The 22,195-nt window shown below is 44.9% G+C and overlaps 2 protein-coding genes across 2 annotated transcripts; one reads left to right on the forward strand and one right to left on the reverse strand.

Annotated features, from left to right (window-relative positions):
• The first annotated feature begins 273 nt into the window (after window positions 1-273).
• Window positions 274-2,242, forward strand: LOC133024799 (calumenin-A-like). The gene is made up of 6 exons (XM_061091968.1): window positions 274-488; window positions 955-1,139; window positions 1,222-1,388; window positions 1,555-1,615; window positions 1,845-2,044; window positions 2,138-2,242. Exons 1-6 carry the CDS (start codon window positions 274-276, stop codon window positions 2,240-2,242), a joined length of 933 nt encoding a protein of 310 aa, XP_060947951.1.
• Window positions 2,243-4,042: 1,800 nt separating this feature from the next.
• Window positions 4,043-16,863, reverse strand: LOC133024802 (forkhead box protein A2-like). Its single transcript, XM_061091972.1, has 5 exons — window positions 16,789-16,863; window positions 13,599-14,737; window positions 12,835-12,899; window positions 8,226-8,387; window positions 4,043-4,326 (listed from the first exon to the last, which is right to left on the reverse strand). Exons 1-5 carry the CDS (start codon window positions 16,861-16,863, stop codon window positions 4,043-4,045), a joined length of 1,725 nt encoding a protein of 574 aa, XP_060947955.1.
• Between the last annotated feature and the right edge of the window lie 5,332 nt (window positions 16,864-22,195).

Genomic DNA, 22,195 nt, shown 5'->3' on the forward strand with positions numbered 1-22,195 from the left:
CACTGCTGCTTTTAATGAACATGTTTAATAAACCTTCTGTCACATTACAGTAACTTTATAAGATGTTAATAACTGTTCATGTTGTTCCTCGTGTTTTTTCTTCCAGTTTTTAATGACACTGCTTTAAAGACTTTAATGTCTCAACACTCCACAGTTTGTATTTTCTATAAATGTATTTAATCTCTTATTTATTCTCTGTAGGTTCTGTGCTGCCTCCTGGTTCTGGTTCTGGTTCTGGTTCTGGTTCTGGTTCTGGTTCTGTTTTGTCCCAGGATGATTCGTCCGCTGCTGCTGTGTTTCTTCTTCTGCGTGGCGTTCGGCCGCAGCAAACCGACAGAGAAGAAGAACCGAATGATGGAGGCGCTGCTCAGCAACAAGCAGCACGAAGACGACAAAGGCTTCGAATACGACCACGAAGCTTTTCTGGGAGAAGATGAAGCCCCAGAATTTGACAAGCTCCCCCTAGAGGAGAGCCTGCGTCGACTCGGGTGCGTTAAATATGTAAATAATAAATAAATTCTTTAGCTTGAAGTCAGATTCACACAGTTAAAGACAGAAGCAATAATCAGTGAAGAAGTCCTCGAGCTGTAGAGTTGTGTACGTGTCCCTACAGCAGCTGGTTCAGGTGTGTCTTTCTGGAAATGAGGCGTCTTGTTGGAAACGTTCAGGTTTTTATTTCCTGCTCCGCGAGTTTACGAGAACTCGACTCGTTCAACAAGTTCAACCTGTTTTTTTAAAAACGTTGAAAAAAGCCGGCTGAACTTTATTCAAAACCTTTCAACAGGACAGAATAAAGAAAAACATGAAACTAAGAATTTTTATCAGATGTTAAAGAATCAGATTTTCTTTAAATAAAATCAGAGGATCATGATAACCTTTATATGCTGATATCAGTCGTGTGATTTACTAGTTTGAAAGCTTCAGACCTTTATGATCCGCTTCCTGTCTCTGCAGCCTCATCGTGGACAGAATCGACGTCAACAAAGACGATTTCATCTCAGAGGACGAGCTGAGGATCTGGATCACGAGCGTCCAGAGGAACCACTCGTTCGAGCAGATGGAGAACCAGTGGAACCAGTACGACACGGACCGGGACGGACTCATCAGCTGGGACGAGTACAACCGCACCAAGTACAGCGGTAAGCCCGTCGAACGCCGGCTATCGAACTGCGAATCACATTCATGAGACGCCTCTGATCGGTTTGTGATCGCCTCCGACAGACGGCTCTCACCAGGAGTCCGGGTTCGACCTCAGCCGGGTGATGGAGCGGGAGGAGCGACTCTTCAGAGCCGCCGACCGGGACGCAGACCTCAAGGCAGACAAGCAAGAGTTCAACGCTTTCCTTCATCCTGAAAACCACCAGCACATGAGAGAGGTCCTGGTTCAGGTGAGTGATGTCACAGGAGGTCACAGGAGGTCAAAGGAGGTCACAGGAGGTCACATGATGTCACAGGAGGTCACAGGAGGTCACATGATGTCACAGGAGGTCACAGGATGTCGGTGATTCCGGCTCGTTCAGTATTTTAAACGCTTGTTTTGATTTCTGCGAACAGGACACGATGGACGAAATCGACAAGAACAGAGACGGCTTCATCGACCTGAAAGAGTTCATGGGTAAAAAGTTCTGCTTTGAGAAATCATCAGTTTTTAATATACATTTAAAACGTGAAGCTTTAACGGTCTAATCAGTTTTTATCGTTTAATACGAACAGCGTCAAACTTCACAACTTGACGACTTGAGAGTTTTACCCTGAACCCTCTGGTTTGGTTTTTGTGAATAAAGTAGAAGACCACACAGTGAGAGTAATCTGATTCCCCCTGTAATCTGATTACTTGGCTGCAGATGACCTGAACATCCCAGAAGGTGAGGAGGACCTTCCAGAGGGGGCGGAAACCGAACGTCAGCATTTCTTGGACAAAAAGGACAAAAACAACGACGGGAAGTTGGACAAGCAGGAGACCATGGACTGGCTCTTCAAGCCGGACCTGAGCTACTCTGACGCTGAAGCTAAACATCTGGTGACGGAGTCCGACGCCGACAAGGTCAGAACGTTTCAGAGAATCCACGGATCTGATCTCAGTCGGTTTCATCTTCACTCGTTCAGTTTGTTTACTCGTTGTTTTGCTTTTCTTCAGGATGGAAAACTGACCAAGAAGGAAATTCTGAACAACCACGAGATGTTTGTGGGAAGTCAGGTGACGAACTACGGAGACGCTCTGCTACGACACGACGAGTTCTAGATGCTCACATAGAAAACATGATTTATACTTTTGTACGAAACTTTATTTTTACTCCTGTTTTTCACTGGTTCATGAATCTGGGTTATTTCTCTGGTTGAATGTTTATTGATCAGTTTGGTGTTTTTCAGGTTTAATCCGTAAACTGACTAGAACAACTTCTCTGCAATAAAAACAAAAGAACATTCTTCAACGTGTAATTTGAGTTTTTACCCTTTAAACCTTCTTTTTATTGAATATAAGAATTCGCATATTTTATACAGCCCAATTTAAAACAGACTAAAACTCAAACCCCAGAGTTTTCAAACTGAAACAAGACCAGTTTACACAAGTCTCTGGTTTCGTTGTTCAAACTGTTAAACGCTGTGTGGACGTCGGCTGGGACTGAAAACGTGAGTTTCAAAGTAAAATACATTGTGTGGACGCAGACTTCTGAAACTTCTCTTTGTTCCTGAAATATAATTTGTCTTTTGTCTCTTTAGCTTTGAGAGCGAAACACGAACAGATGAGTGAACGGAAGTAGAGAAGAAGAGAAGCGGCTGAGACGCGGTGAGTGAACGAGACAGAACTACAAAATAAAACTCAAACCCTTCAGCTGATCAGAGTCTCAGGAACACTTCACTTCACTAAGCGTATTAGAACCATCACAGTAACTCTTTCATTAAAAGGGTCAAACGTTTGCTGTGTTCTGAAGGTTTTAAAAATAGTTTTTTAAAGTTAAGGTTGTAAAAGCTCTGCAGGTTCATTCAAGTAGTTTGTTTTGTTGAATGTAAATAAGACAAAGTAAAGGTTGGAGCTGTCTTCTATCATGTTTTCATGTTTCCATATTTAAATGATAAAGGCAGAAAGAGGGACAGGTGGAACGGAAGTGAAGGTCAATATTTCAAAATAAAAGCTTCGAGGATGGCAGCTGGTGAACCGTCAAAATAAAAGTGCAACTGACTGTGATAAATAACCAGGCACTTTGCAAATAAAGTTTTCCCCTGTAGCTTCAGATTAAGAAACATTAAGCAGTTAATTAAGTTAGAGTCATAGCGTAAATATTTCAAAATAAAAGCCATAAATGGTAAGAATGCTGTACAGGAACCAATGAAGCTACAAACCTGAAACCAGAACCAACGTGTAGACGAGATGAGATCGTTTCCACAGACGATCACATGACCTGAATCTTACCTGGTTTTAGAGTGTGAGCGAGTGTTGGGCCTTCGCTTGAGCTCGACCGATGCTCTTGTTCTCGATGCTCTTGTTCTCGATGCTCTTGTTCTCGAGGCTCTTGTTCTCGATGCTCATGTTCTGGATGCTCTTGTTCTCGATGCTCTTGTTCTCGATGCTCTTGTTCTCGATGCTCTTGTTCTCGATGCTCTTGTTCTCGATGCTCTTGTTCTAGATGCTCATGTTCTTGATGCTCATGTTCTGGATGCTCATGTTCTCGATTCTCTTATTCTCGATGCTCTTGTTCTCGATGCTCATGTTCTGGATGCTCATGTTCTGGATGCTCATGTTCTGGATGCTCTTGTTCTAGATGCTCTTGTTCTCGATGCTCTTGTTCTCGATGCTCTTGTTCTCGATGCTCTTGTTCTCGATGCTCTTGTTCTCGATGCTCTTGGTCTCGATGCTCTTGTTCTCGATGCTCTTGTTCTCGATGCTCTTGGTCTCGATGCTCTTGTTCTCGATGCTCTTGGTCTCGATGCTCTTGTTCTCGATGCTCTTGTTCTCGATGCTCTTGGTCTCGATGCTCTTGTTCTCGATGCTCTTGTTCTGGATGCTCATGTTCTGGATGCTCTTGTTCTGGATGCTCTTGTTCTAGATGCTCTTGTTCTCGATGCTCTTGTTCTCGATGCTCTTGTTCTCGATGCTCTTGTTCTCGATGCTCTTGGTCTCGATGCTCTTGTTCTCGATGCTCTTGTTCTCGATGCTCTTGTTCTCGATGCTCTTGTTCTCGATGCTCATGTTCTGGATGCTCTTGTTCTGGATGCTCTTGGTCTCGATGCTCTTGTTCTCGATGCTCTTGTTCTCGATACTCTTGTTCTTGATGCTCTTGTTCTCGATGCTCTTGTTCTCGAGGCTCTTGGTCTCGATGTTTCTCTCTGGAACAACCGACTCTTGAGCGTTTTCCTTTCCGCTGAGCGAGGCGATGACTCAGCTGATTCCAGCATCACTTCCTGTTTCTCTTTTCTGAACGCACGGCGGCGGCGGCTCAGCGCTCTGAGCCGATCGGAGACAAACAGCTTTACACCAGCTTTACTCTCTGTGGCAGGAGGTGACTTTCCAGCTTTTCAATCATTAATACCAAACTTGGACGTCTGACACAGCAGCTGGTCGTCATGACGACGCGTCTCAGCCGCCATCACAGTGTCAGACTTAGAGGGATTTCTCCTCCAGATTCCCGTTTGGACGCCAGACAGGCGTCACGCCGCAGAACGAGAGGAAACACGAGGATGTGATCGACTCTCCTTGATTCCTTCTCTCTTTTCCCTTCCTCATTCCTGTTACTAAGTGGCGGCCATTTAAACATGTAGGAAGAGATTTAAATGAAAACAGACAACATGACATCAACATTTCTTCTTTATGAAATATTCAAATCAAACATAAAAGTAAAATTAAGGCCCCTAAGGCTGAAACACAGATGAGGACGTTTATTTTGTTAATTCTTTGCATCTGTGTTACAGAGCCATGCTTTTATTTTGACTTGTACTTGTCTCTGGTCAGACTCGGTGGCTTCGAGCTCCTGCAGCTCACGATAAATGTTAAGTTAAATACTTTTTCTTTCCAAATAAAACGTAATCAAAAGGGTTTTAAAACCATTATCTTTAAATGTTCAGTTTATCGTCACAGATTTTTTTATAAATCCACAGTAAATAGCCTGAGATGTTTTTAATATTAAAGTGAAACATGAGGAGGTTCATTTCTGCAGCGTCTCAGTGAACCTGTGTTTCTGCAGCGTGTCCAGCAGATGGCGCCACTGATCTGCAGCCTGATCTCTGTCGTTTCTCCCTCTGAGATCCTGGGGACATTAAAGAAAGAGACGAAGAAGAGCTGCAGTAACTCCAAACTTTAATAAGCCTGTAAATTATTCAATCAACAGAAAGAATGAGAGAAGTATAATCATCACAGAAAATAACAGATAAATAAAATAATTTTTAATCTGCACAACTAGAAGCTCCCTTTGTTGCCACGGCGATGACTTTCTCCTTTAAACTGTTTTAAAACCACATATTAAAACGGATGAGATCTTTAAATAGACTCACAAAACTGAGTAATTAATATAATATGAAGTGTTGATGCTTTGTTGTCTTACTTGCAATAAGATGTTCACATAAAAAATAATTTATCTCATTTCAAAATAAAACATTTATATATATTTTGTAATCTTAAAAATCAGACAAAAAGCAGGTTTAACAGCACGTCTTTGTACTTATTTATTTATTTCATCGCCTCAATTATATTCCTGATTCTGCCTGAGGAGCCCCCCCCCACCACCACCACCACCACCTTAACATTAACCACAACCTTCACGTGGAGAAACCTTTAGGGACGTTTTGCATGGAGCAGCTGTTTCTTGTCATTTAAACAAACATCTGGATGGATTTTTCTTTTCCTTCATTGATCCCTTGAAGATTTTCAGGTTTTGAAGGTGAAACCGGAGAAAAAGCTTGTTTACATCACGTTGTTCTCAGTGAAACCACAAGACTCAGATTTATGATTCTATATGTTGTATGTATTGTATGTATATATTTTGTGAGTCAGTCTATTTCTCAAAGATTCTTTTGACTATAAAAAGGTAGAAACTGAAGGTGAAAGAAAACCATTTCTGATCTTTTCAGGAAACACAAATAGATTCTCTCAGTGTTTTCCTTCCATTATTTGATTTCTTGGTAAACTTATGAATTTTAGCTCATTCTAAAAGTGACATTTGCTCTTGAATGTACAGAGAAACAAACCAAAAACCTAACTCCAGTTACAAACTGTGAAAACATGTAATTTGTTCCTAACAGACCAACATCTGGAGTCTCACTATGTTTCAAAAAGCATTTACACATAATTCATCGTCTTCACACAACTCGAAGCAAGTTGTGCGTTTGGTTTTGGTCAGAAAGAAACACACACGTTTCCTGCTAAAGCCACAAAGGTGAAGATTTCTTTAATGTTTAATCCCGGCGGACGCAGGTTGATCCTCCGCTCTCACATTCTTTGTTCAGGACTTTTCTTCGCTCACTCAGTGTTTGCGGCCTCGTTAACAAAGAGCCACTAATCTGCTGATAACATACAGCACAGATGTGTTTATCACTGCTCTGTGTGCTTTGCATTCAATGAGCCCGATGTGGATGTTAAGTGGAGGTCGGAAACGCTGGCAGCGGGGGGGTGAGACAGTTTAAACGTGGAAGGTCTTTGTATGGAGAGTGAGCAGATCGTCCTCTGAGGGACGACTGACAGGAGGACATTCAAATTTTATTATACAACAGTTTAGAGCGAATTCTCTAAATGGTTTGAAGAGTTTCTTTATCCACTGTCAATAAAATATTAAAGGAGTTTTCCACCCGAACGGATTCAAAATAATTCTGAACACAAAATGATGTTTAATAAGTTAAATAAATTATCTAATCCTATATTTCCCTTTGAGTAAGAACATTATTTATTGACTTTCCAAAGCACGTTTTTAAATTACAAAGTCACGTGTTGACAAACGGCTTCGTGGTTCCGTGGCGTCGCCGAGGTCAGCCAATCAAATCCTGTTGGTGTGGATTTTATTTCCTGTTTACTTTTCCTCAATATTGATTTAATAACCGGCTTGACTTGAAATCCTGTTTTGTTTGTCCGGAGCATGAAACTGGGATAGTTGTCGTTGTGAAGGTTTCGACAGGCCAGGTTCTCCTGTGTGTTACTGATCAGTTCAATCTGTATTTACAACAATATATAAACACACGTGGATGAAACCAGATGTTCCTCCAGCTGTTCCTGTTCACACGGGCATGTGCATATGTGGACGGAAATCGTTTTGAAAACACCATTTTCAAATAAGAACGTATCCTGAACGTAATCCTGGTAAAACACCGTAGTTTTTCGAGAAGCTGTTCAAGAGAAGAAGAAAATTCATTATTTAACGCATTTCTGATCAATCGGTCAAATTCAGAATCACAACAACACGACTCACATTGATTTAGAGGATCATGTGAAAAGCTGCCGTGTGAGGAGGAAGCTGATTTGTAGTTTGTTGGCACATTAATATGTTATTGTGTCTCCTCACAGTTTGTGTTTCTCTGGGAGAAAAACACAAAAACCCAAATAACCTTCAGACATAATCCTAAAACTCCACAGATTTTTTTCTCTGAAATGATTCAAAACCATAAATAAAAGACAGAAAATGAAGTCGGACTCTTTCTGATATTTGTGCACCTTGTGTAGCGGGAAATCTTTAATAATCTCCGGTGAAACATTTGGGGAGCGCTTGGTGATGGGTGGCCCGCCCCCTCGGCTTAAAGCAATTAATTCAGCTTTCTGACATCAAACTGTTGGCTCAGCTCGACAGCTTGGAGCTGAAATGAAAAAATAAAAGAAGGCAAGTTCTCCTGGGAACAGAGTAAAGATGGCAGGCTCCTTTCTCCACTGTTTGCTCAGTGGCTCTGAGAGCAATCTTCCCCCCCCTCCAGCCTCAATGAAATGCGAGGGCACAAACAATGTGGTGCAGGAGAGAAAGGGCCGGCGGGGAATGAGCAGTTTGGAGTATTTGCTCAGTGGAGGAGTCGCCACAAAGGCAGAGCCGCAGCTTTCCCATGAATCAAGGCGCCGTCTCAGCCGCCTTTTTGTTGTGGCGGGTCTGCGTGGCCGGCTATTAGTCAACGCCACATATAACTGGTTTCATGTCATTTAAAGCCTTTTCTCTGTAGCACTGTACCGTCAGGTGACCTGCTGCTGACTTGTTGTGTTTGGCCGCCCGGCGTGGAGGCAGCCGGCCGAGTTTAGCGCCGCACGTGGCGCCGCAGCTCACCTTCAGAGGAATATTCAGCCCGATGCTCCCACTTCAGATCCAGGAGGCTGAAGACGACATTTTGGCCGATAGCTCTGACGTTTAGCCGCAGTCGACGGTTTGCATCCCAGCGTAGACCCCCGGACCCCCGGACCCCCGGCTCGCTGGGTGGCCGGCCCGAGGCTGAAAGGCACCAGATTGACTCTTAAGCTCTTTTCGCCTTAAGAAAGCGTCATTGTACATGTCCATGAATGGCAAACTGCTCTTTATCTCAGATGGACCTTTTCTTTTTTTTCTGAATTATCAGTGGTTCAAAGACGCCCCCCCGCTGAGGGACCTCAGCTCCGGTGTTTGTTCTCGACACGTCGACATTAGAGCTCCAAGCTTCTCTCACTCACACATCAAAGAGGAGAAATCCAGCTTTAACGCTGCACTTGGCAAAATTCTAATCGTCTTGTTAATCAGATATTCGTGGACATGTCGTCAGAACAGATGAGGAATGTAAAGCAGGCTGACACTGGTGTTTTAAAACTTGTGCTTTCAAACTTTACCTCGTTCAGCTTCTGGATGTTCGGAGGGAAATAAAAACATCAGGAACAAACAGGTTATAAAAGTTAAGTCTCTATAAACAGGTTCTTCATGAACAGGATCTGTAACAAGGGGCCTGAAGCCTCTGGTTTGTGTTTCCAGTTTGACGGATCATGTTTGAGCAGCTTTGGTTCCCGCAGGTCACCAGGCCTCGTGGAGAGAAGGAGGTGGAACACGTTGACTTGAAGGATTCAGCTTCTCCACTCGGGTGATAACAGGAACTCGTCGGGTTGTAAACACTGAGAACAGAAGAGTGTGGGTCCAGATCTCTGCTTCTATACCGGAGGCCTCAAACTATCGGCTGTTGACCCCAGAGGTTGATTCATCATAAAGTCCTTCTATATGTGAACCTACCCGGAAATTAATACAGATTAATTATATAATGCCTCAGGCTCAGGTTCCTTTATTATCTTATCTTTTATTTATATACCTGAAGGCAGATTTGGTTTTTAGTAGAAAGAACAAGGAATGTGTTTGACAGATGATAAAACGTGAAATGAAAGTGCTCAAGTCTCCATTGATCATAACTTAAAACACATAATAAATGGGAATAAACCCAGTGGATCTAACAAGCAGCTTTAGAATAGATCTGTTCATCTGACGGCTGCCGGAGCGAAGCTGCTTTAAATCACCTCAGGAACACAGAAGAAGAAGAAGAAGAAGCTGAGGTTCATAGTGATTTAACATTAAGTTTGTTATTCCCTCAGAGGGGTGAGGGGGGGGGGGGGCTGTGACTCACCAATCAGACGTCTGTATAATCTGATAAATATATTATAATCTACCATCATCACATGACTTCACCCAGCGTGTTTGTCCTGTTTCTCCGACACATAAATAAAACCGAGTGAAAGCAGAGTGCTGGGTTTCAGCTGGTCTCCGGCGCCCCCCCCTCCCCGCCCCCCCCCCCTGGTTGGTCTGTGGAACCAGTCGAGGGCTAAAGCCGAGGGCAAACAAGAGGAAGGTGTGGAGGTTTACTCAGGGAGCACGTGGTCCTGCAGCAGCAGAAGAGGAGCAGAGATCTGAGCAGGAACCAGGAGGCAGAGAGATAAAGACAGAATCACTCAGTGTGTGTTTCAGAGCAGGTGTGAGAAACCTCCTCATCATATGTTCACTTCTTCACTCGGCATCAGACAGTTTCCAGATCCATGAATAATATCCCTCCAGCTCTCTGGCTTCATGCAAAGATATTTTAACTCCTCTTAAAGCAAAACCATCGTATTCTCACGGTGGTTCTAAATCTCGATGGTCACGTGACGTCTCTTTGTGATGGTTTAGTTCTCAGTGATCATGTTGTGTCTTTCTGTAGTTGTTCTGTGTCTTTTTCTTCTTTATTGTGTCTTTATGATCATTTTTCTATGAATTCTCTTAGTAATAACAACATGTGACCAGTAGGTGATGTTTCCACTGCTGTCAGTTGGTTTTAAAGAAGAATTCGTGGATCTATTGTGATCTTTATACCTTTGAATTGTGTCTTTATGATCATTTTTCTATGAATTCTCTCAGTGATCATGTAGGTGATGTTTCCACTGCTGTCAGTTGGTTATAGGGAAGAATTCATGGATCTATTGTGATATTTATACCTTTGAATCTTCTAATTCTCCTTCTAATTCTCCATCTTTTGGTCGTTTTTGCTTTTCTTTGTGGTCATGTTGTGTCCTTTAGTCTCGTATCTTTATGTTTCTGCGTCTTTACGGTTTCTTCAAGGTCATATTTTGTCTTTCACACACAGAAGCGTGGACGGACGGCTCTCCCAGTGGAGCCCAGCGGCCCGTCCAGTAATCCGTCCGTGTGGACGAGTGTCAGCTCTGACCTGCTGGTGAGGCCAGATAATAAATCATTGGATTCTAACAGTCACACAGATTCACTTAATTTTCACTCCAGGGCCACTTTGACTTGCTGATGGAGACACAAACCATGTTTCTAACAATTAGCTCAGATCTGGTGATGAGACTCTGCTTCTAATTCCTGAAGAGCTGGACTGTGGGAGGAGTTGTGCATACAGAGCTTAAGATAGGACATCCCTCATATGTATGCATGCGTGTGTGTGTGTGTGGTAAACACTCCTTGTCCAAACACAGCATCGCTGGCTAAGCCCTGACCTCGACCGGCTCTGCATGCAGCCTTCCCATTATTCCTCCTCAGAAACAGGTCATTATTATTCATAACGTGCTGATTGGATTCTTAAGCAAACGGAGACGCTCTGCGGCGGCGGCGAGTCTGAAGAAACCGCCGCTCGCACCTCAGCTCTGACACCAACCTTTGTTTCTGAGAATCAACCACCAGCAGATTTCATCTTCCTCCTTTAGATGATGTTTCTCTGTGGAGCGACACACGTATGTCGGGCGTCGAGTTCCCCTTCAAACCTCCGAGCCTCCATGTTTGTTTCAGATCTTAACGGCCAACAGACCAATGTTCACCACATTCCTGCTCCTCAGAGGATGAACCCTGCCGACATCTGTGATCCTGACAGTTTTTAACATGTTAAATATCTGTAATCAGACCAAAACTCTGTATCTCAGACCATCACAGCAACTTACTAACAACCAGTTTCATTTTATTGTGAAGGGACATTTAGAGGTGATGAAAGACTTATTCTAACCCTGAAACTAATCCTGTTGTTTTTGTCTCTTAACTTCACTTCACATAAAAGCATGTTGATGTTGATCTTTGTTTTATTTTGAACAGTCTATAACACATCTGCATGAGAAGCTGTTACGGGTCGTATCAGAGTTTTGGGACAAATATGGTTGTTGGAGGAAATTTGAGATTTGAGTCCGATGCATTGATTTATCTCATAATTATATGTATAATAGGAAACAGTCACTGTTTCACTTCTTAGAATATAAATACTTGGTTTTGAAGCAGCAAAGTAACATACACAACAAACACAGTTTTATATTCTTGTACTAAAATGTATTGAATCATGTAACATGTACACTGATAATGAGATATCTGCCGTATCTCCAGCTGTGGTTCTGAGGTTTGCTGTGAATCCCTGAATGAGCGACCTCCTGTCCAGCTGAACGTGCGGCTGAGAGACACTGAAGTGTTTAATATTCAACGTGAGATGATGTTGGGACACAGTCTATTGATCCGTGTGTGTGAAGTTAATCAACAACCTGCGCTGCCTGAGGACGCCGACGCTCTGAGAGCTGCCAGGACTGAAGCTGCTGTTCCGGCTGCAGCTTCAGTCCAACATCAGGAGGAGCTGAGTCCTCCAGAGTCGTGAGCTGCAGAAATATAACTCTGCACGTCGACCTCCTGCCTCACTGGAGTCGACTGGTTCTACAGAACACAGGTTCAGATCCGTCTGTATGAACGTCTGTGGCTCAGACAAGCTTCAGACCTTTTCACATCAGTAAATACTCACTGGTGATTTATTTAAGATGCTCTGAGAGAACAGGTTGTCACGTGAACCTCAGCTTCTCTGCAGTGTCTCCACGTCCTCTCTCCATCCAGAGATGAAGCCTGAATGTCCCTGAGTGACATCACCTGTCTGCTCAGAGGCGATGGGGGGTGGGTGGGGGGGTGGGGTGGAGCCGTGGTGTCCAGGTCCCGTCAGTAAACACGTCTGACCAATCAGGAGCCAGTCTCAGCTGTCAATCATCTCTAAGCCTGTTTTCACATCATTAGAAAACTAATTAAAAACCAAACTGATCCAAGACACGAACACGTGAACAAACACCGGGGAGATAAGAACGATCTAAAATACAGAATCCATCTTTGAGAAACATTTATTTAACATTATCGCGGTCGGGGGGGGGCCATGTCCCATCTGCTAACTTGGAGGAGTCAGGTTAAGGACCTATAGAGTCATGCAGATGTCAGGTTGTCCATCGTTATATTCAGTCTACGATGTGAACATGCTGCAGCTTGTGATATATATATATAAATAGATCATATAGAATTAGGATGTGCTGCTCTGTGTAAATAAAGATGGCCGACGTGTCTCCACTTCCTGCCAACATCTGGAAATGAAGCCAAAATCACCGGGATTTAAAAAACGCTGCCATCTTGCATTGATGACGTCCCGTCCACTAACCTGGAGGAGGCTCGTCCTCCATCTTTGAATCTAACGAGCTGACGATGGTGAACCTGGAGAAACTCCTGGTGTTAGAGAGCGTTAAATGAAACCAGTGACGTCTGTTATCAGCTGTGAAACATCCCTCCTCTCTGGTGCTAATGGGACTTGACAGGAAAACACTCGTGCTGACGCTTTTCATTCGTGTCGGCCGGAGATGGTGGAAATGCTAGAGGTGCAATTTAAAAAGAATAGAAATGAAAGATAAAGCTAATTCCAGATGATACTTCTACTTTTCCTTTTACTTAGTTTTGTTTAATTTAAACTTTCGGCCTAATCAATGTGAATGTTTAATTTTGAAAGGTTGCACAGTAGCTTCCACAAATGTGACAATATAAAGTACAAATATACTTTAAATTTATACTTATACTGAAGTTTATCTTTCCTTATTTAGTGGCTTTTAAATTGTATTAACAGAATTTGTTCCACTTCGGTCTATTTGCTTCATTTCTTATTCAAGTATTTCCTTATTGATTTATTCTTTTCATTGGTGAACTGGACTTTAAACGTGTTCGTGTTGTTCCGAGTAAAAAACTCATTTATATTTTAAAAAAAAGTTGATTTACAGTTGGTGTAAACAAATCCAATGAAATAAAAGCAATAACAGAAAAGTCGTTTCTATATAAAGATTTTTATCTGTTGCACAAATGACAGGAAGGAAGTGGAAAACAGTTCGTGTGGGTCCGTGAGGTTGTGTGTTTCATGAGTTCATGATGGGTCTGTACACGCTGTGGTGGTAGTAGCTGGGGTCGCCGTGGGGGGGCTCCATGCCCGGCTTGGGGGTCCCCAGCGGGCCCGCGGACCCCGGGCAGCCGTAGCCGAGGTACTGCGGCTCGGACATGAGGTTGTTGATGGAGAACGGGTGGTTGAAGGACGGGTAGGGGGGGTGGTGCTGGGGGGGTAGGTGCTGGGGGGGGTGGGCAGCCTCATGCACCAGCAGCGCGTGATGGTGGTGGTGGTGGTGGTGCTGGGAGAACAGCTGCTGCGCGTGCACGAGAGGCGAGGGCACGCGCACGGGGCTGGAGGTCAAGTGAACTTTGACCCCGGAGGTCTTCAGCTCGGAGGCCGCGGGAGAGGAGGAGCAGGCCGGGGAGAGGGAGTCGGACCCGGGGCTGGTGCTGCTGACCGAGCCGGTCCCGGCTGCAGCCCCGGGTCCAGCACCGGGTCCCCCGGTGCTGGACCCGGGGCTGCAGCCGGGACCACCGGCTCCTCCGGGTCCAACACCGGTCCCCCCGGGCCTCCTCCCGGTCTTGAACCGCTTCTGCCGCCTCAGGTAGCAGCCGTTCTCGAACATGTTCCCGGAGTCCGGGTGCAGGCTCCAGTAGGACCCCTTGCCGGGCCGCTCCGGGGCCCGCGGGACCTTGATGAAGCAGTCGTTGAAGGACAGCGAGTGGCGGATGGAGTTCTGCCAGCGCTGCTGGTTCTGCCGGTAGAACGGGAACAGGTCTGTGATCCAGCCGTAGATCTCGTTCAGGGTCAGCCGCTTGGCGGAGGCCTGCTGGATCGCCATGGTGATCAGAGAGATGTACGAGTACGGAGGCTTGGCGTGCGTGTAGCTCCTCCGGTAGGGGCGGGGCTCCCGGTGGGGGGTGGGCTCCCGGTGGGGGTCCCGGTTGGCCCGGAGGCTGCAGGCCGGCCCGTAGCCCGGGGTCAGCATGCTGCCGTAGGCCGGCGGGCTGAGGGAGCCCGGGACCCCCGGGACCCCCCCGGCTGCAGGGAGCCCCCCGGCCCCGGGGCTCGGACACATCCCGCCCGGTACCGACGGGTGCCCCCCCACCGGGGTCCCGTAGGGCGTGTTCATGTGGCCGGGCGCGCTCATGTAGCCGCTCACGGAGTTCATGGACAAACCAGAGTTCATGTAACACTGAAACACACAGAAGGATTATTACTATTATTCTTCCTTTTATTATGACTAATCATTATTATTATCACTGATTTGCTAATGATGCTGGATGATCATATCACTGATCAGGTACTCGAAGCCTCACATGACAACAGTTTAACATGTATAATAATTTACAAAAAAATCAAGATCACAGCAAACAAAAACAAATGAGCACAAACACCAAATTATCCATTTTATCTTAAATAATATCGAATATTAGAACAATCATTTAACTTCGTTATGAATAATTTGTCTGAAACGTCTCTTCAGATCAGATGCTTGTGTTGATCTGGTTTATTGAAGCTATTTCTTTAACTTTAATTTTATAGAAAGAACTAAAGTGAAATCTGAGGAATTCTCAGGTTTTCGGATTCCAACACTATTAGCAGCTGGAACTATAAGTGGCCTGATATTATATTATTGTTATGCTACTTTGATAATCATTTATCAAAATGGTTGCTGATTAATATTTTCAAGTCGACTGCATTTTGTGCCACAAATCGTGCATTATAATGTTAATGCACCTTTATTGTGAGTCGTTAATCTCTTGTTTTGTATTTTCAATCAAACAACCAACACAGACATTAAGCTTAGAAATCAATTATCAATTGAACTACATTTTTTTCCTCCATATTTCTTTATTTCTGGCTTTTCACCATGATGCATTAATAAATCTAACTTTTTAAACGTTTTATAAAATGTTTTCTAAGGTTCTTAATTTTCCAGATGTATAATAAGTACTATAAATAAAATACCTCTGCCTTTGCTTCTTTCTCAGGTTAAATGTTGGGCCTGTGTTTATCACGAATAAATCTGAATTATCATAGAATCAACTGTGAAACAGGATTTAAAGAAATAAAGGTTATGAATAAACCCAGCCAGCAAATAATACATTTTCATAGTTGTTTAAATCTCAGCAAGTTTTAATTTAATCGAGCATTTAAATCTCTTTTTTAAGATTGTTTAATTCTGTTGTCATTATTGATTTAGCAGCTCAACATTACTTAAATTAACGGTCTCGGAAAAACAGATGACATAGTTTCAGATCAATTTATTTTAACAATATCCAGCTTTAGATGGAGTTTCAGATTCTTTCCAGCACCATGAATCATATTCAGGTGAACAAACACTTATGAAGGATTAATTATCAAATCCTGGAGGAAAAATACTGCAACTAATCTACAAGCCTCAAGAAACAGAGGGATTTGACCCCTGGGTCTGTAAAGGTGAGGTCATTGGTCATATCTAGTCACAGTGTTATATGAATGTATTATTATTTATAAAGGATTATTACATGTCTAACATTGATCCTTGTGATTAAAAGGACAAACAATGATCATTAATAATAACACAAGATGGATGCAGAACATGTGACAGAACTTTAACAGTAACACATTGTTAGACATCACTTTACATAATGTAATGACCTTCTTTTAATCTGAAGTTTCTTCTCATTTTAGAAACATTGAGACGTGATTTTCTAAACTTTAATTTAACTTATCTACAGAATAAATCTTAATTTACTTTCTGTGCGTTTTTTTCAATCACCATAATAATTATTTTCATGCAGGAAATTGACTCCAGTGGAAACCAGAACAATTATCCAAAGAGAAAATACAATAAAATATAATTTTTAAACTGAAGATTAGATTTTTTTCTAAACAGAGAATATTAAGAACAGAAATAAAAGATTATATTTTAGTTTTGAACATAAATATCTGATCAGATGAGAGATGATCACGTTGGTTAAGAAAGAAGCTGTTATTCGAATGCAGTGCAGAATTAGAAGTCGTTAAGGTTTAAATATATAATAATAAATACAAATTACTTTCATATCTTTACTTTTCATTACAAACTTAACTGCAGATTTAATTGAATGTGAATTAATCCCGCAGTGGATCTTGAGTGAAGTTAATTAGATGTTTATATATTTCTATATTGCTCGTGATTAAATCTCTGATTAATAACTGATGGATGGATCAGAACCAGCGGCTCTTCCTCCTCCTGAACCCGGGGATCAGTGCTCTCACCTCGGCCTCTCCGTAGAAGCTGCTGCCGCTCCAGTCCGCGTGCTCGTGCGTCTCCATCTTAAACGCGCTCAGCATCGTGCACGCGCATCCAAACCGGTGCAGAACCCGCGAGTTCGATCCCGGGCCCGTTGCTCCGCTGGTCCCCGGTGCCGGTGCGTCCTCTCCGGGTCTCTCCGGGACTCACAGGGTCTCACCGGGTCTCACCGGGACTCACCGAGTCTCACCGGGACTCTCCGGGTCTCACCGGGTCTCACCGGGTCTCACCGGGTCTCTCCGGGTCTCTCCGGGTCTCACCGGGTCTCACCGGGTCTCACCGGGTCTCTCCGGGTCTCACCGGGTTTCACCGGGTCTCACCGGGTCTCTCCGGGTCTCTCCGGGTCTCACCGGGTCTCACCGGGTCTCACCGGGTCTCACCGGGTCTCTCCGGGTCTCACCGGGACTCGAGACTCATCGTGACCGGGACTCACGAGCTCCGCGCGTTGACTGGACGCGACCACCTGCACTCGCGCTGCAAGCTGCGGAGCCAGCGACCAATCAGAAGCCTCCCTCCTCCGCCCCCCCAGCCCCCTTAATATGATCAACACCTCGGCACATGACCCCCGGTGACCGTACATAATGACGTCATACTTGATTTATGCATTATACCTTAGTAACTAACTCAAGTACTGAGGTAATTGAACTTTATAGTATTTACATCAAGAGGAAAGTTGAAGGTCAAAGGATCTGTGGATATGTTTCATCTAAATCTGAATGAATTCTGGTTTTCTTTACCCTAGAATGAGTCTTTATAGATATATTCTTTATATTTACATTCTTTATATTTAAATACTTTATATCTACATCAGGAGCAGGTTCTCTCACCGGAGGCAGCCATGTTTCATACAGTAGCTCAGACTGGACAAACTAACGCTAAGTTTTTATGACGACTGAATCAGAATCTGAATTCTTTTAATTGCCAAGTATATTTGCACATACAGGAAATTGCCTTGGTGTGGTTGTTGCACATAAATAACAATCAGACATTAAACAACAACAATATATATATATATATATAAATATATATAAAACAATATAAAACGAAACAATATATACAGTGAGCAGAGATTTTCTGGAATATAGGTGGTGACCGTTATTATCATTAACAAAGAAAACAGCTGTGTGTGTGTGTTGTGTGTAAAAGTAACTCTGGTGACTTATCAACTGAGGTTAAACTAAGTTAACCTCTCATATTAAGAAGGGAAGGGGGGTGAGGGGGTGTGCAGCACTTCACCACTAGGTGTCACTACATTCTACACACTGAACCTTTAAACTCGTAGAAAAATAAACATTTTGGAGTTTGAAGGGGATTTTTAATTTCCTCACTGTTTTCTTCATGTTCTGTTCAACAGGAGAAACAAGCAGAGAGATTCCTCCTCTTCCTCTTCGTCCTCTTCCTCTTTGACCTCCTCCTCCTCCTCCTCCTCCTCCTCCTCCTCCTCCTCCTCCTCCTCCTCCTCCTCCTCCTCCTCCTCCTCCTCCTCCTCCTCTCACTATTTGTGGTCCCACAGAGTGTATTTACCTGGTGGAGCCTCTGAAAGGACGACCTGACAGACGGTACACACAGCCGAGGTGAGGGGAACCAGGCGGAGGACCACCATGCTCTCTGCACACACACAGGACGGTTCCTCCCTTTGTCGACGCCAAACTACCCAGAATGCTTTTCACTGCTGGGTCACTGGAGGAATTCTTCCCTAAAGCCACAGACACAGTAATAAAAGGTTTAAAAGAGACGTTTTAAAACTGATATTAATTAAAAAAGGACTGTGAAGCTACAGCTAGCTGTTACAGGTCTGTGTTTATTACAAATATGTATGAGTGATTGTTTACATCATGTTTTCAGCATCAGAATCAGAATTCTTTATATTGCCACGTATATTTGCATATATTGGAAATTGCCATGGTGTGGTTGGTGCACTGTACTTAAAAACAAAACAACAATATAAGAAACAATACGTTAAAGAAGCTGAACCTCAGACGACACATCTTCATCCCACTGTAATCAAACCAAAATATGTTGAATTCTAGCGCTGCCATCTTGTGCTGATGACATTTGGAGTCATATCTGTGCAGAAGTGATGGTGGTGTGGAGGCGTGGCATCCAGGTCCTGATACGTGAATTCAACCAATCACGAGTCAGTCTCCGCTGTCAATCATAACGTCTCAGCCTGATTTTATATCATCAAATAACTCATTGAATCCAAAGGGATCAGAAAACACTTGAAGTAACATCAGATCCGTTATGTCGTCCATCTTTATCAAGTCTGTGGTGTATAGTCAGTGATCATCCAACTGCCCCCCCCCCCACAACTTGTTTTATTTATCATTAACAATAAAAAAGAAAAGCAACGTATGAATTAAAAAGATCCAAGTTTAATCTGATCAAGTATCAACACAACAGCCTCAGGAAAATCTGGTTTATTTGTCCTTCGTGCATCATGTCGTGTTTTCTCCTTCAGCAAATACCGTCTCTCATCGTACTGGAGCAGCTGAGAGTCCAGGGGAGACAGAGTCCAGAGGAGACAGAGTCCAGAGGAGACAGAGTCCAGAAGAGACAGAGTTCAGCGGAGACAGAGTCCAGAAGAGACAGAGTCCAGAGGAGACAGAGTCCACCAGAGACAGAGTCCAGAGGAGACAGAGACCTGAAGAGACAGAGTCCAGCGGAGACAGAGTCCAGAGGAGACAGAGTCCAGCGGAGACAGAGTCCAGCGGAGACAGAGTCCAGAAGAGACAGAGTCCACAGGAGACAGAGACCTGAAGAGACAGAGTCCAGCGGAGACAGAGTCCAGAGGAGACAGAGTCCACAGGAGACAGAGTCCACAGGAGACAGAGTCCAGAGGAGACAGAGACCTGAAGAGACAGAGTCCAGCGGAGACAGAGTCCAGAGGAGACAGAGTCCACAGGAGACAGAGTCCAGAAGAGCCAGAGTCCACAGGAGACAGAGACCTGAAGAGACAGAGTCCAGAGGAGACAGAGTCCAGAGGAGACAGAGTCAAGAAGAGACAGAGTCCACAGGAGACAGAGTCCAGAGGAGACAGAGACCAGGAGAGACAGAGTCCAGAGGAGACAGAGTCCAGAAGAGACAGAGTCCAGAGGAGACAGAGTCCAGAGGAGACAGAGTCCACCAGAGACAGAGTCCACCAGAGACAGAGTCCACAGGAGACAGAGTCCACAGGAGACAGAGTCCAGAGGAGACAGAGACCAGGAGAGACAGAGTCCAGAGGAGACAGAGTCCACAGGAGACAGAGTCCAGAAGAGACAGAGTCCAGAGGAGACAGAGTCCAGAGGAGACAGAGTCCAGAAGAGACAGAGTCCAGAGGAGACAGAGTCCAGAAGAGACAGAGTCCAGAGGAGACAGAGACCAGAAGAGACAGAGTCCAGAAGAGCCAGAGTCCACAGGAGACAGAGACCTGAAGAGCCAGAGTCCAGAGGAGACAGAGTCCAGAAGAGACAGAGTCCACAGGAGACAGAGTCCACAGGAGACAGAGTCCAGAGGAGACAGAGTCCAGAGGAGACAGAGTCCAGAAGAGCCAGAGTCCACAGGAGACAGAGACCTGAAGAGACAGAGTCCAGAGGAGACAGAGTCCACAGGAGACAGAGACCTGAAGAGACAGAGTCCAGCGGAGACAGAGTCCAGAGGAGACAGAGTCCAGAGGAGATAGAGTCCAGAGGAGACAGAGTCCAGAAGAGACAGAGTCCAGAGGAGATAGAGTCCAGAGGAGACAGAGTCCAGAGGAGATAGAGTCCAGAGGAGACAGAGTCCAGAAGAGACAGAGTCCAGAGGAGACAGAGTCCAGAAGAGACAGAGTCCAGCGGAGACAGAGACCAGGAGAGACAGAGTCCAGAGGAGACAGAGTCCACAGGAGACAGAGTCCAGAGGAGACAGAGACCAGGAGAGACAGAGTCCAGAGGAGACAGAGTCCACAGGAGACAGAGTCCAGAAGAGCCAGAGTCCACAGGAGACAGAGACCTGAAGAGACAGAGTCCAGAGGAGACAGAGTCCAGAGGAGACAGAGTCAAGAAGAGACAGAGTCCACAGGAGACAGAGTCCAGAGGAGACAGAGACCAGGAGAGACAGAGTCCAGAGGAGACAGAGTCCAGAAGAGACAGAGTCCAGAGGAGACAGAGTCCAGAGGAGACAGAGTCCACCAGAGACAGAGTCCACCAGAGACAGAGTCCACAGGAGACAGAGTCCACAGGAGACAGAGTCCAGAGGAGACAGAGACCAGGAGAGACAGAGTCCAGAGGAGACAGAGTCCACAGGAGACAGAGTCCAGAAGAGACAGAGTCCAGAGGAGACAGAGTCCAGAGGAGACAGAGTCCAGAAGAGACAGAGTCCAGAGGAGACAGAGTCCAGAAGAGACAGAGTCCAGAGGAGACAGAGACCAGAAGAGACAGAGTCCAGAAGAGCCAGAGTCCACAGGAGACAGAGACCTGAAGAGCCAGAGTCCAGAGGAGACAGAGTCCAGAAGAGACAGAGTCCACAGGAGACAGAGTCCACAGGAGACAGAGTCCAGAGGAGACAGAGTCCAGAGGAGACAGAGTCCAGAAGAGCCAGAGTCCACAGGAGACAGAGACCTGAAGAGACAGAGTCCAGAGGAGACAGAGTCCAGAAGAGACAGAGTCCACAGGAGACAGAGTCCACAGGAGACAGAGTCCAGAGGAGACAGAGACCAGGAGAGACAAAGTCCAGAGGAGACAGAGTCCAGAGGAGACAGAGTCCAAAAGAGACAGAGTCCAGAGGAGACAGAGTCCAGAGGAGACAGAGTCCAGAAGAGACAGAGTCCAGAGGACACAGAATCAAGAGGAGACAAAATCCAGAAGAGACAGAATCCACAAGAGACAGAGTCCAGAGGACACAGAATCCAGAGGAGACAGAATCCAGAAGAGACAGAGTCCAGGGGAGACAGAGTCCACAGGAGACATAGTCCAGAGGAGACAGACTCCAGACGAGATAGAGTCCAGAGGAGACAGAGTCCAGAAGAGACAGAATCCAGAGGAGACAGAGTCCACCAGAGACAGAGTCCACAAGAGACAGAGTCCAGAGGAGACAGAGTCCACAAGAGACAGAGTCCACAAGAGACAGAGTCCACAAGAGACAGAGTACAGAGGAGACAGAGTCCAGATGAGTAAGAGTCCAGAGGAGACAGAGTCCACAAGAGACAGAGTCCACAAGAGACAGAGTCCACAAGAGACAGAGTCCAGAGGAGACAGAGTCCAGAGGAGACAGAGTCCAGATGAGTAAGAGTCCAGAGGAGACAAAGTCCACAAGAGACAGAGTCCAGAGGAGACAGAGTCCAGAAGAGACAGAGTCCAGAGGAGACAGAGTCCAGAGGAGAGAGAGTCCAGAAGTGACAGAGTCCAGAGGAGA

The sequence above is a fragment of the Limanda limanda genome, chromosome 18, assembly GCF_963576545.1.
Source record: "Limanda limanda chromosome 18, fLimLim1.1, whole genome shotgun sequence".
In the NCBI taxonomy this organism is placed as follows: domain Eukaryota; kingdom Metazoa; phylum Chordata; class Actinopteri; order Pleuronectiformes; family Pleuronectidae; genus Limanda; species Limanda limanda.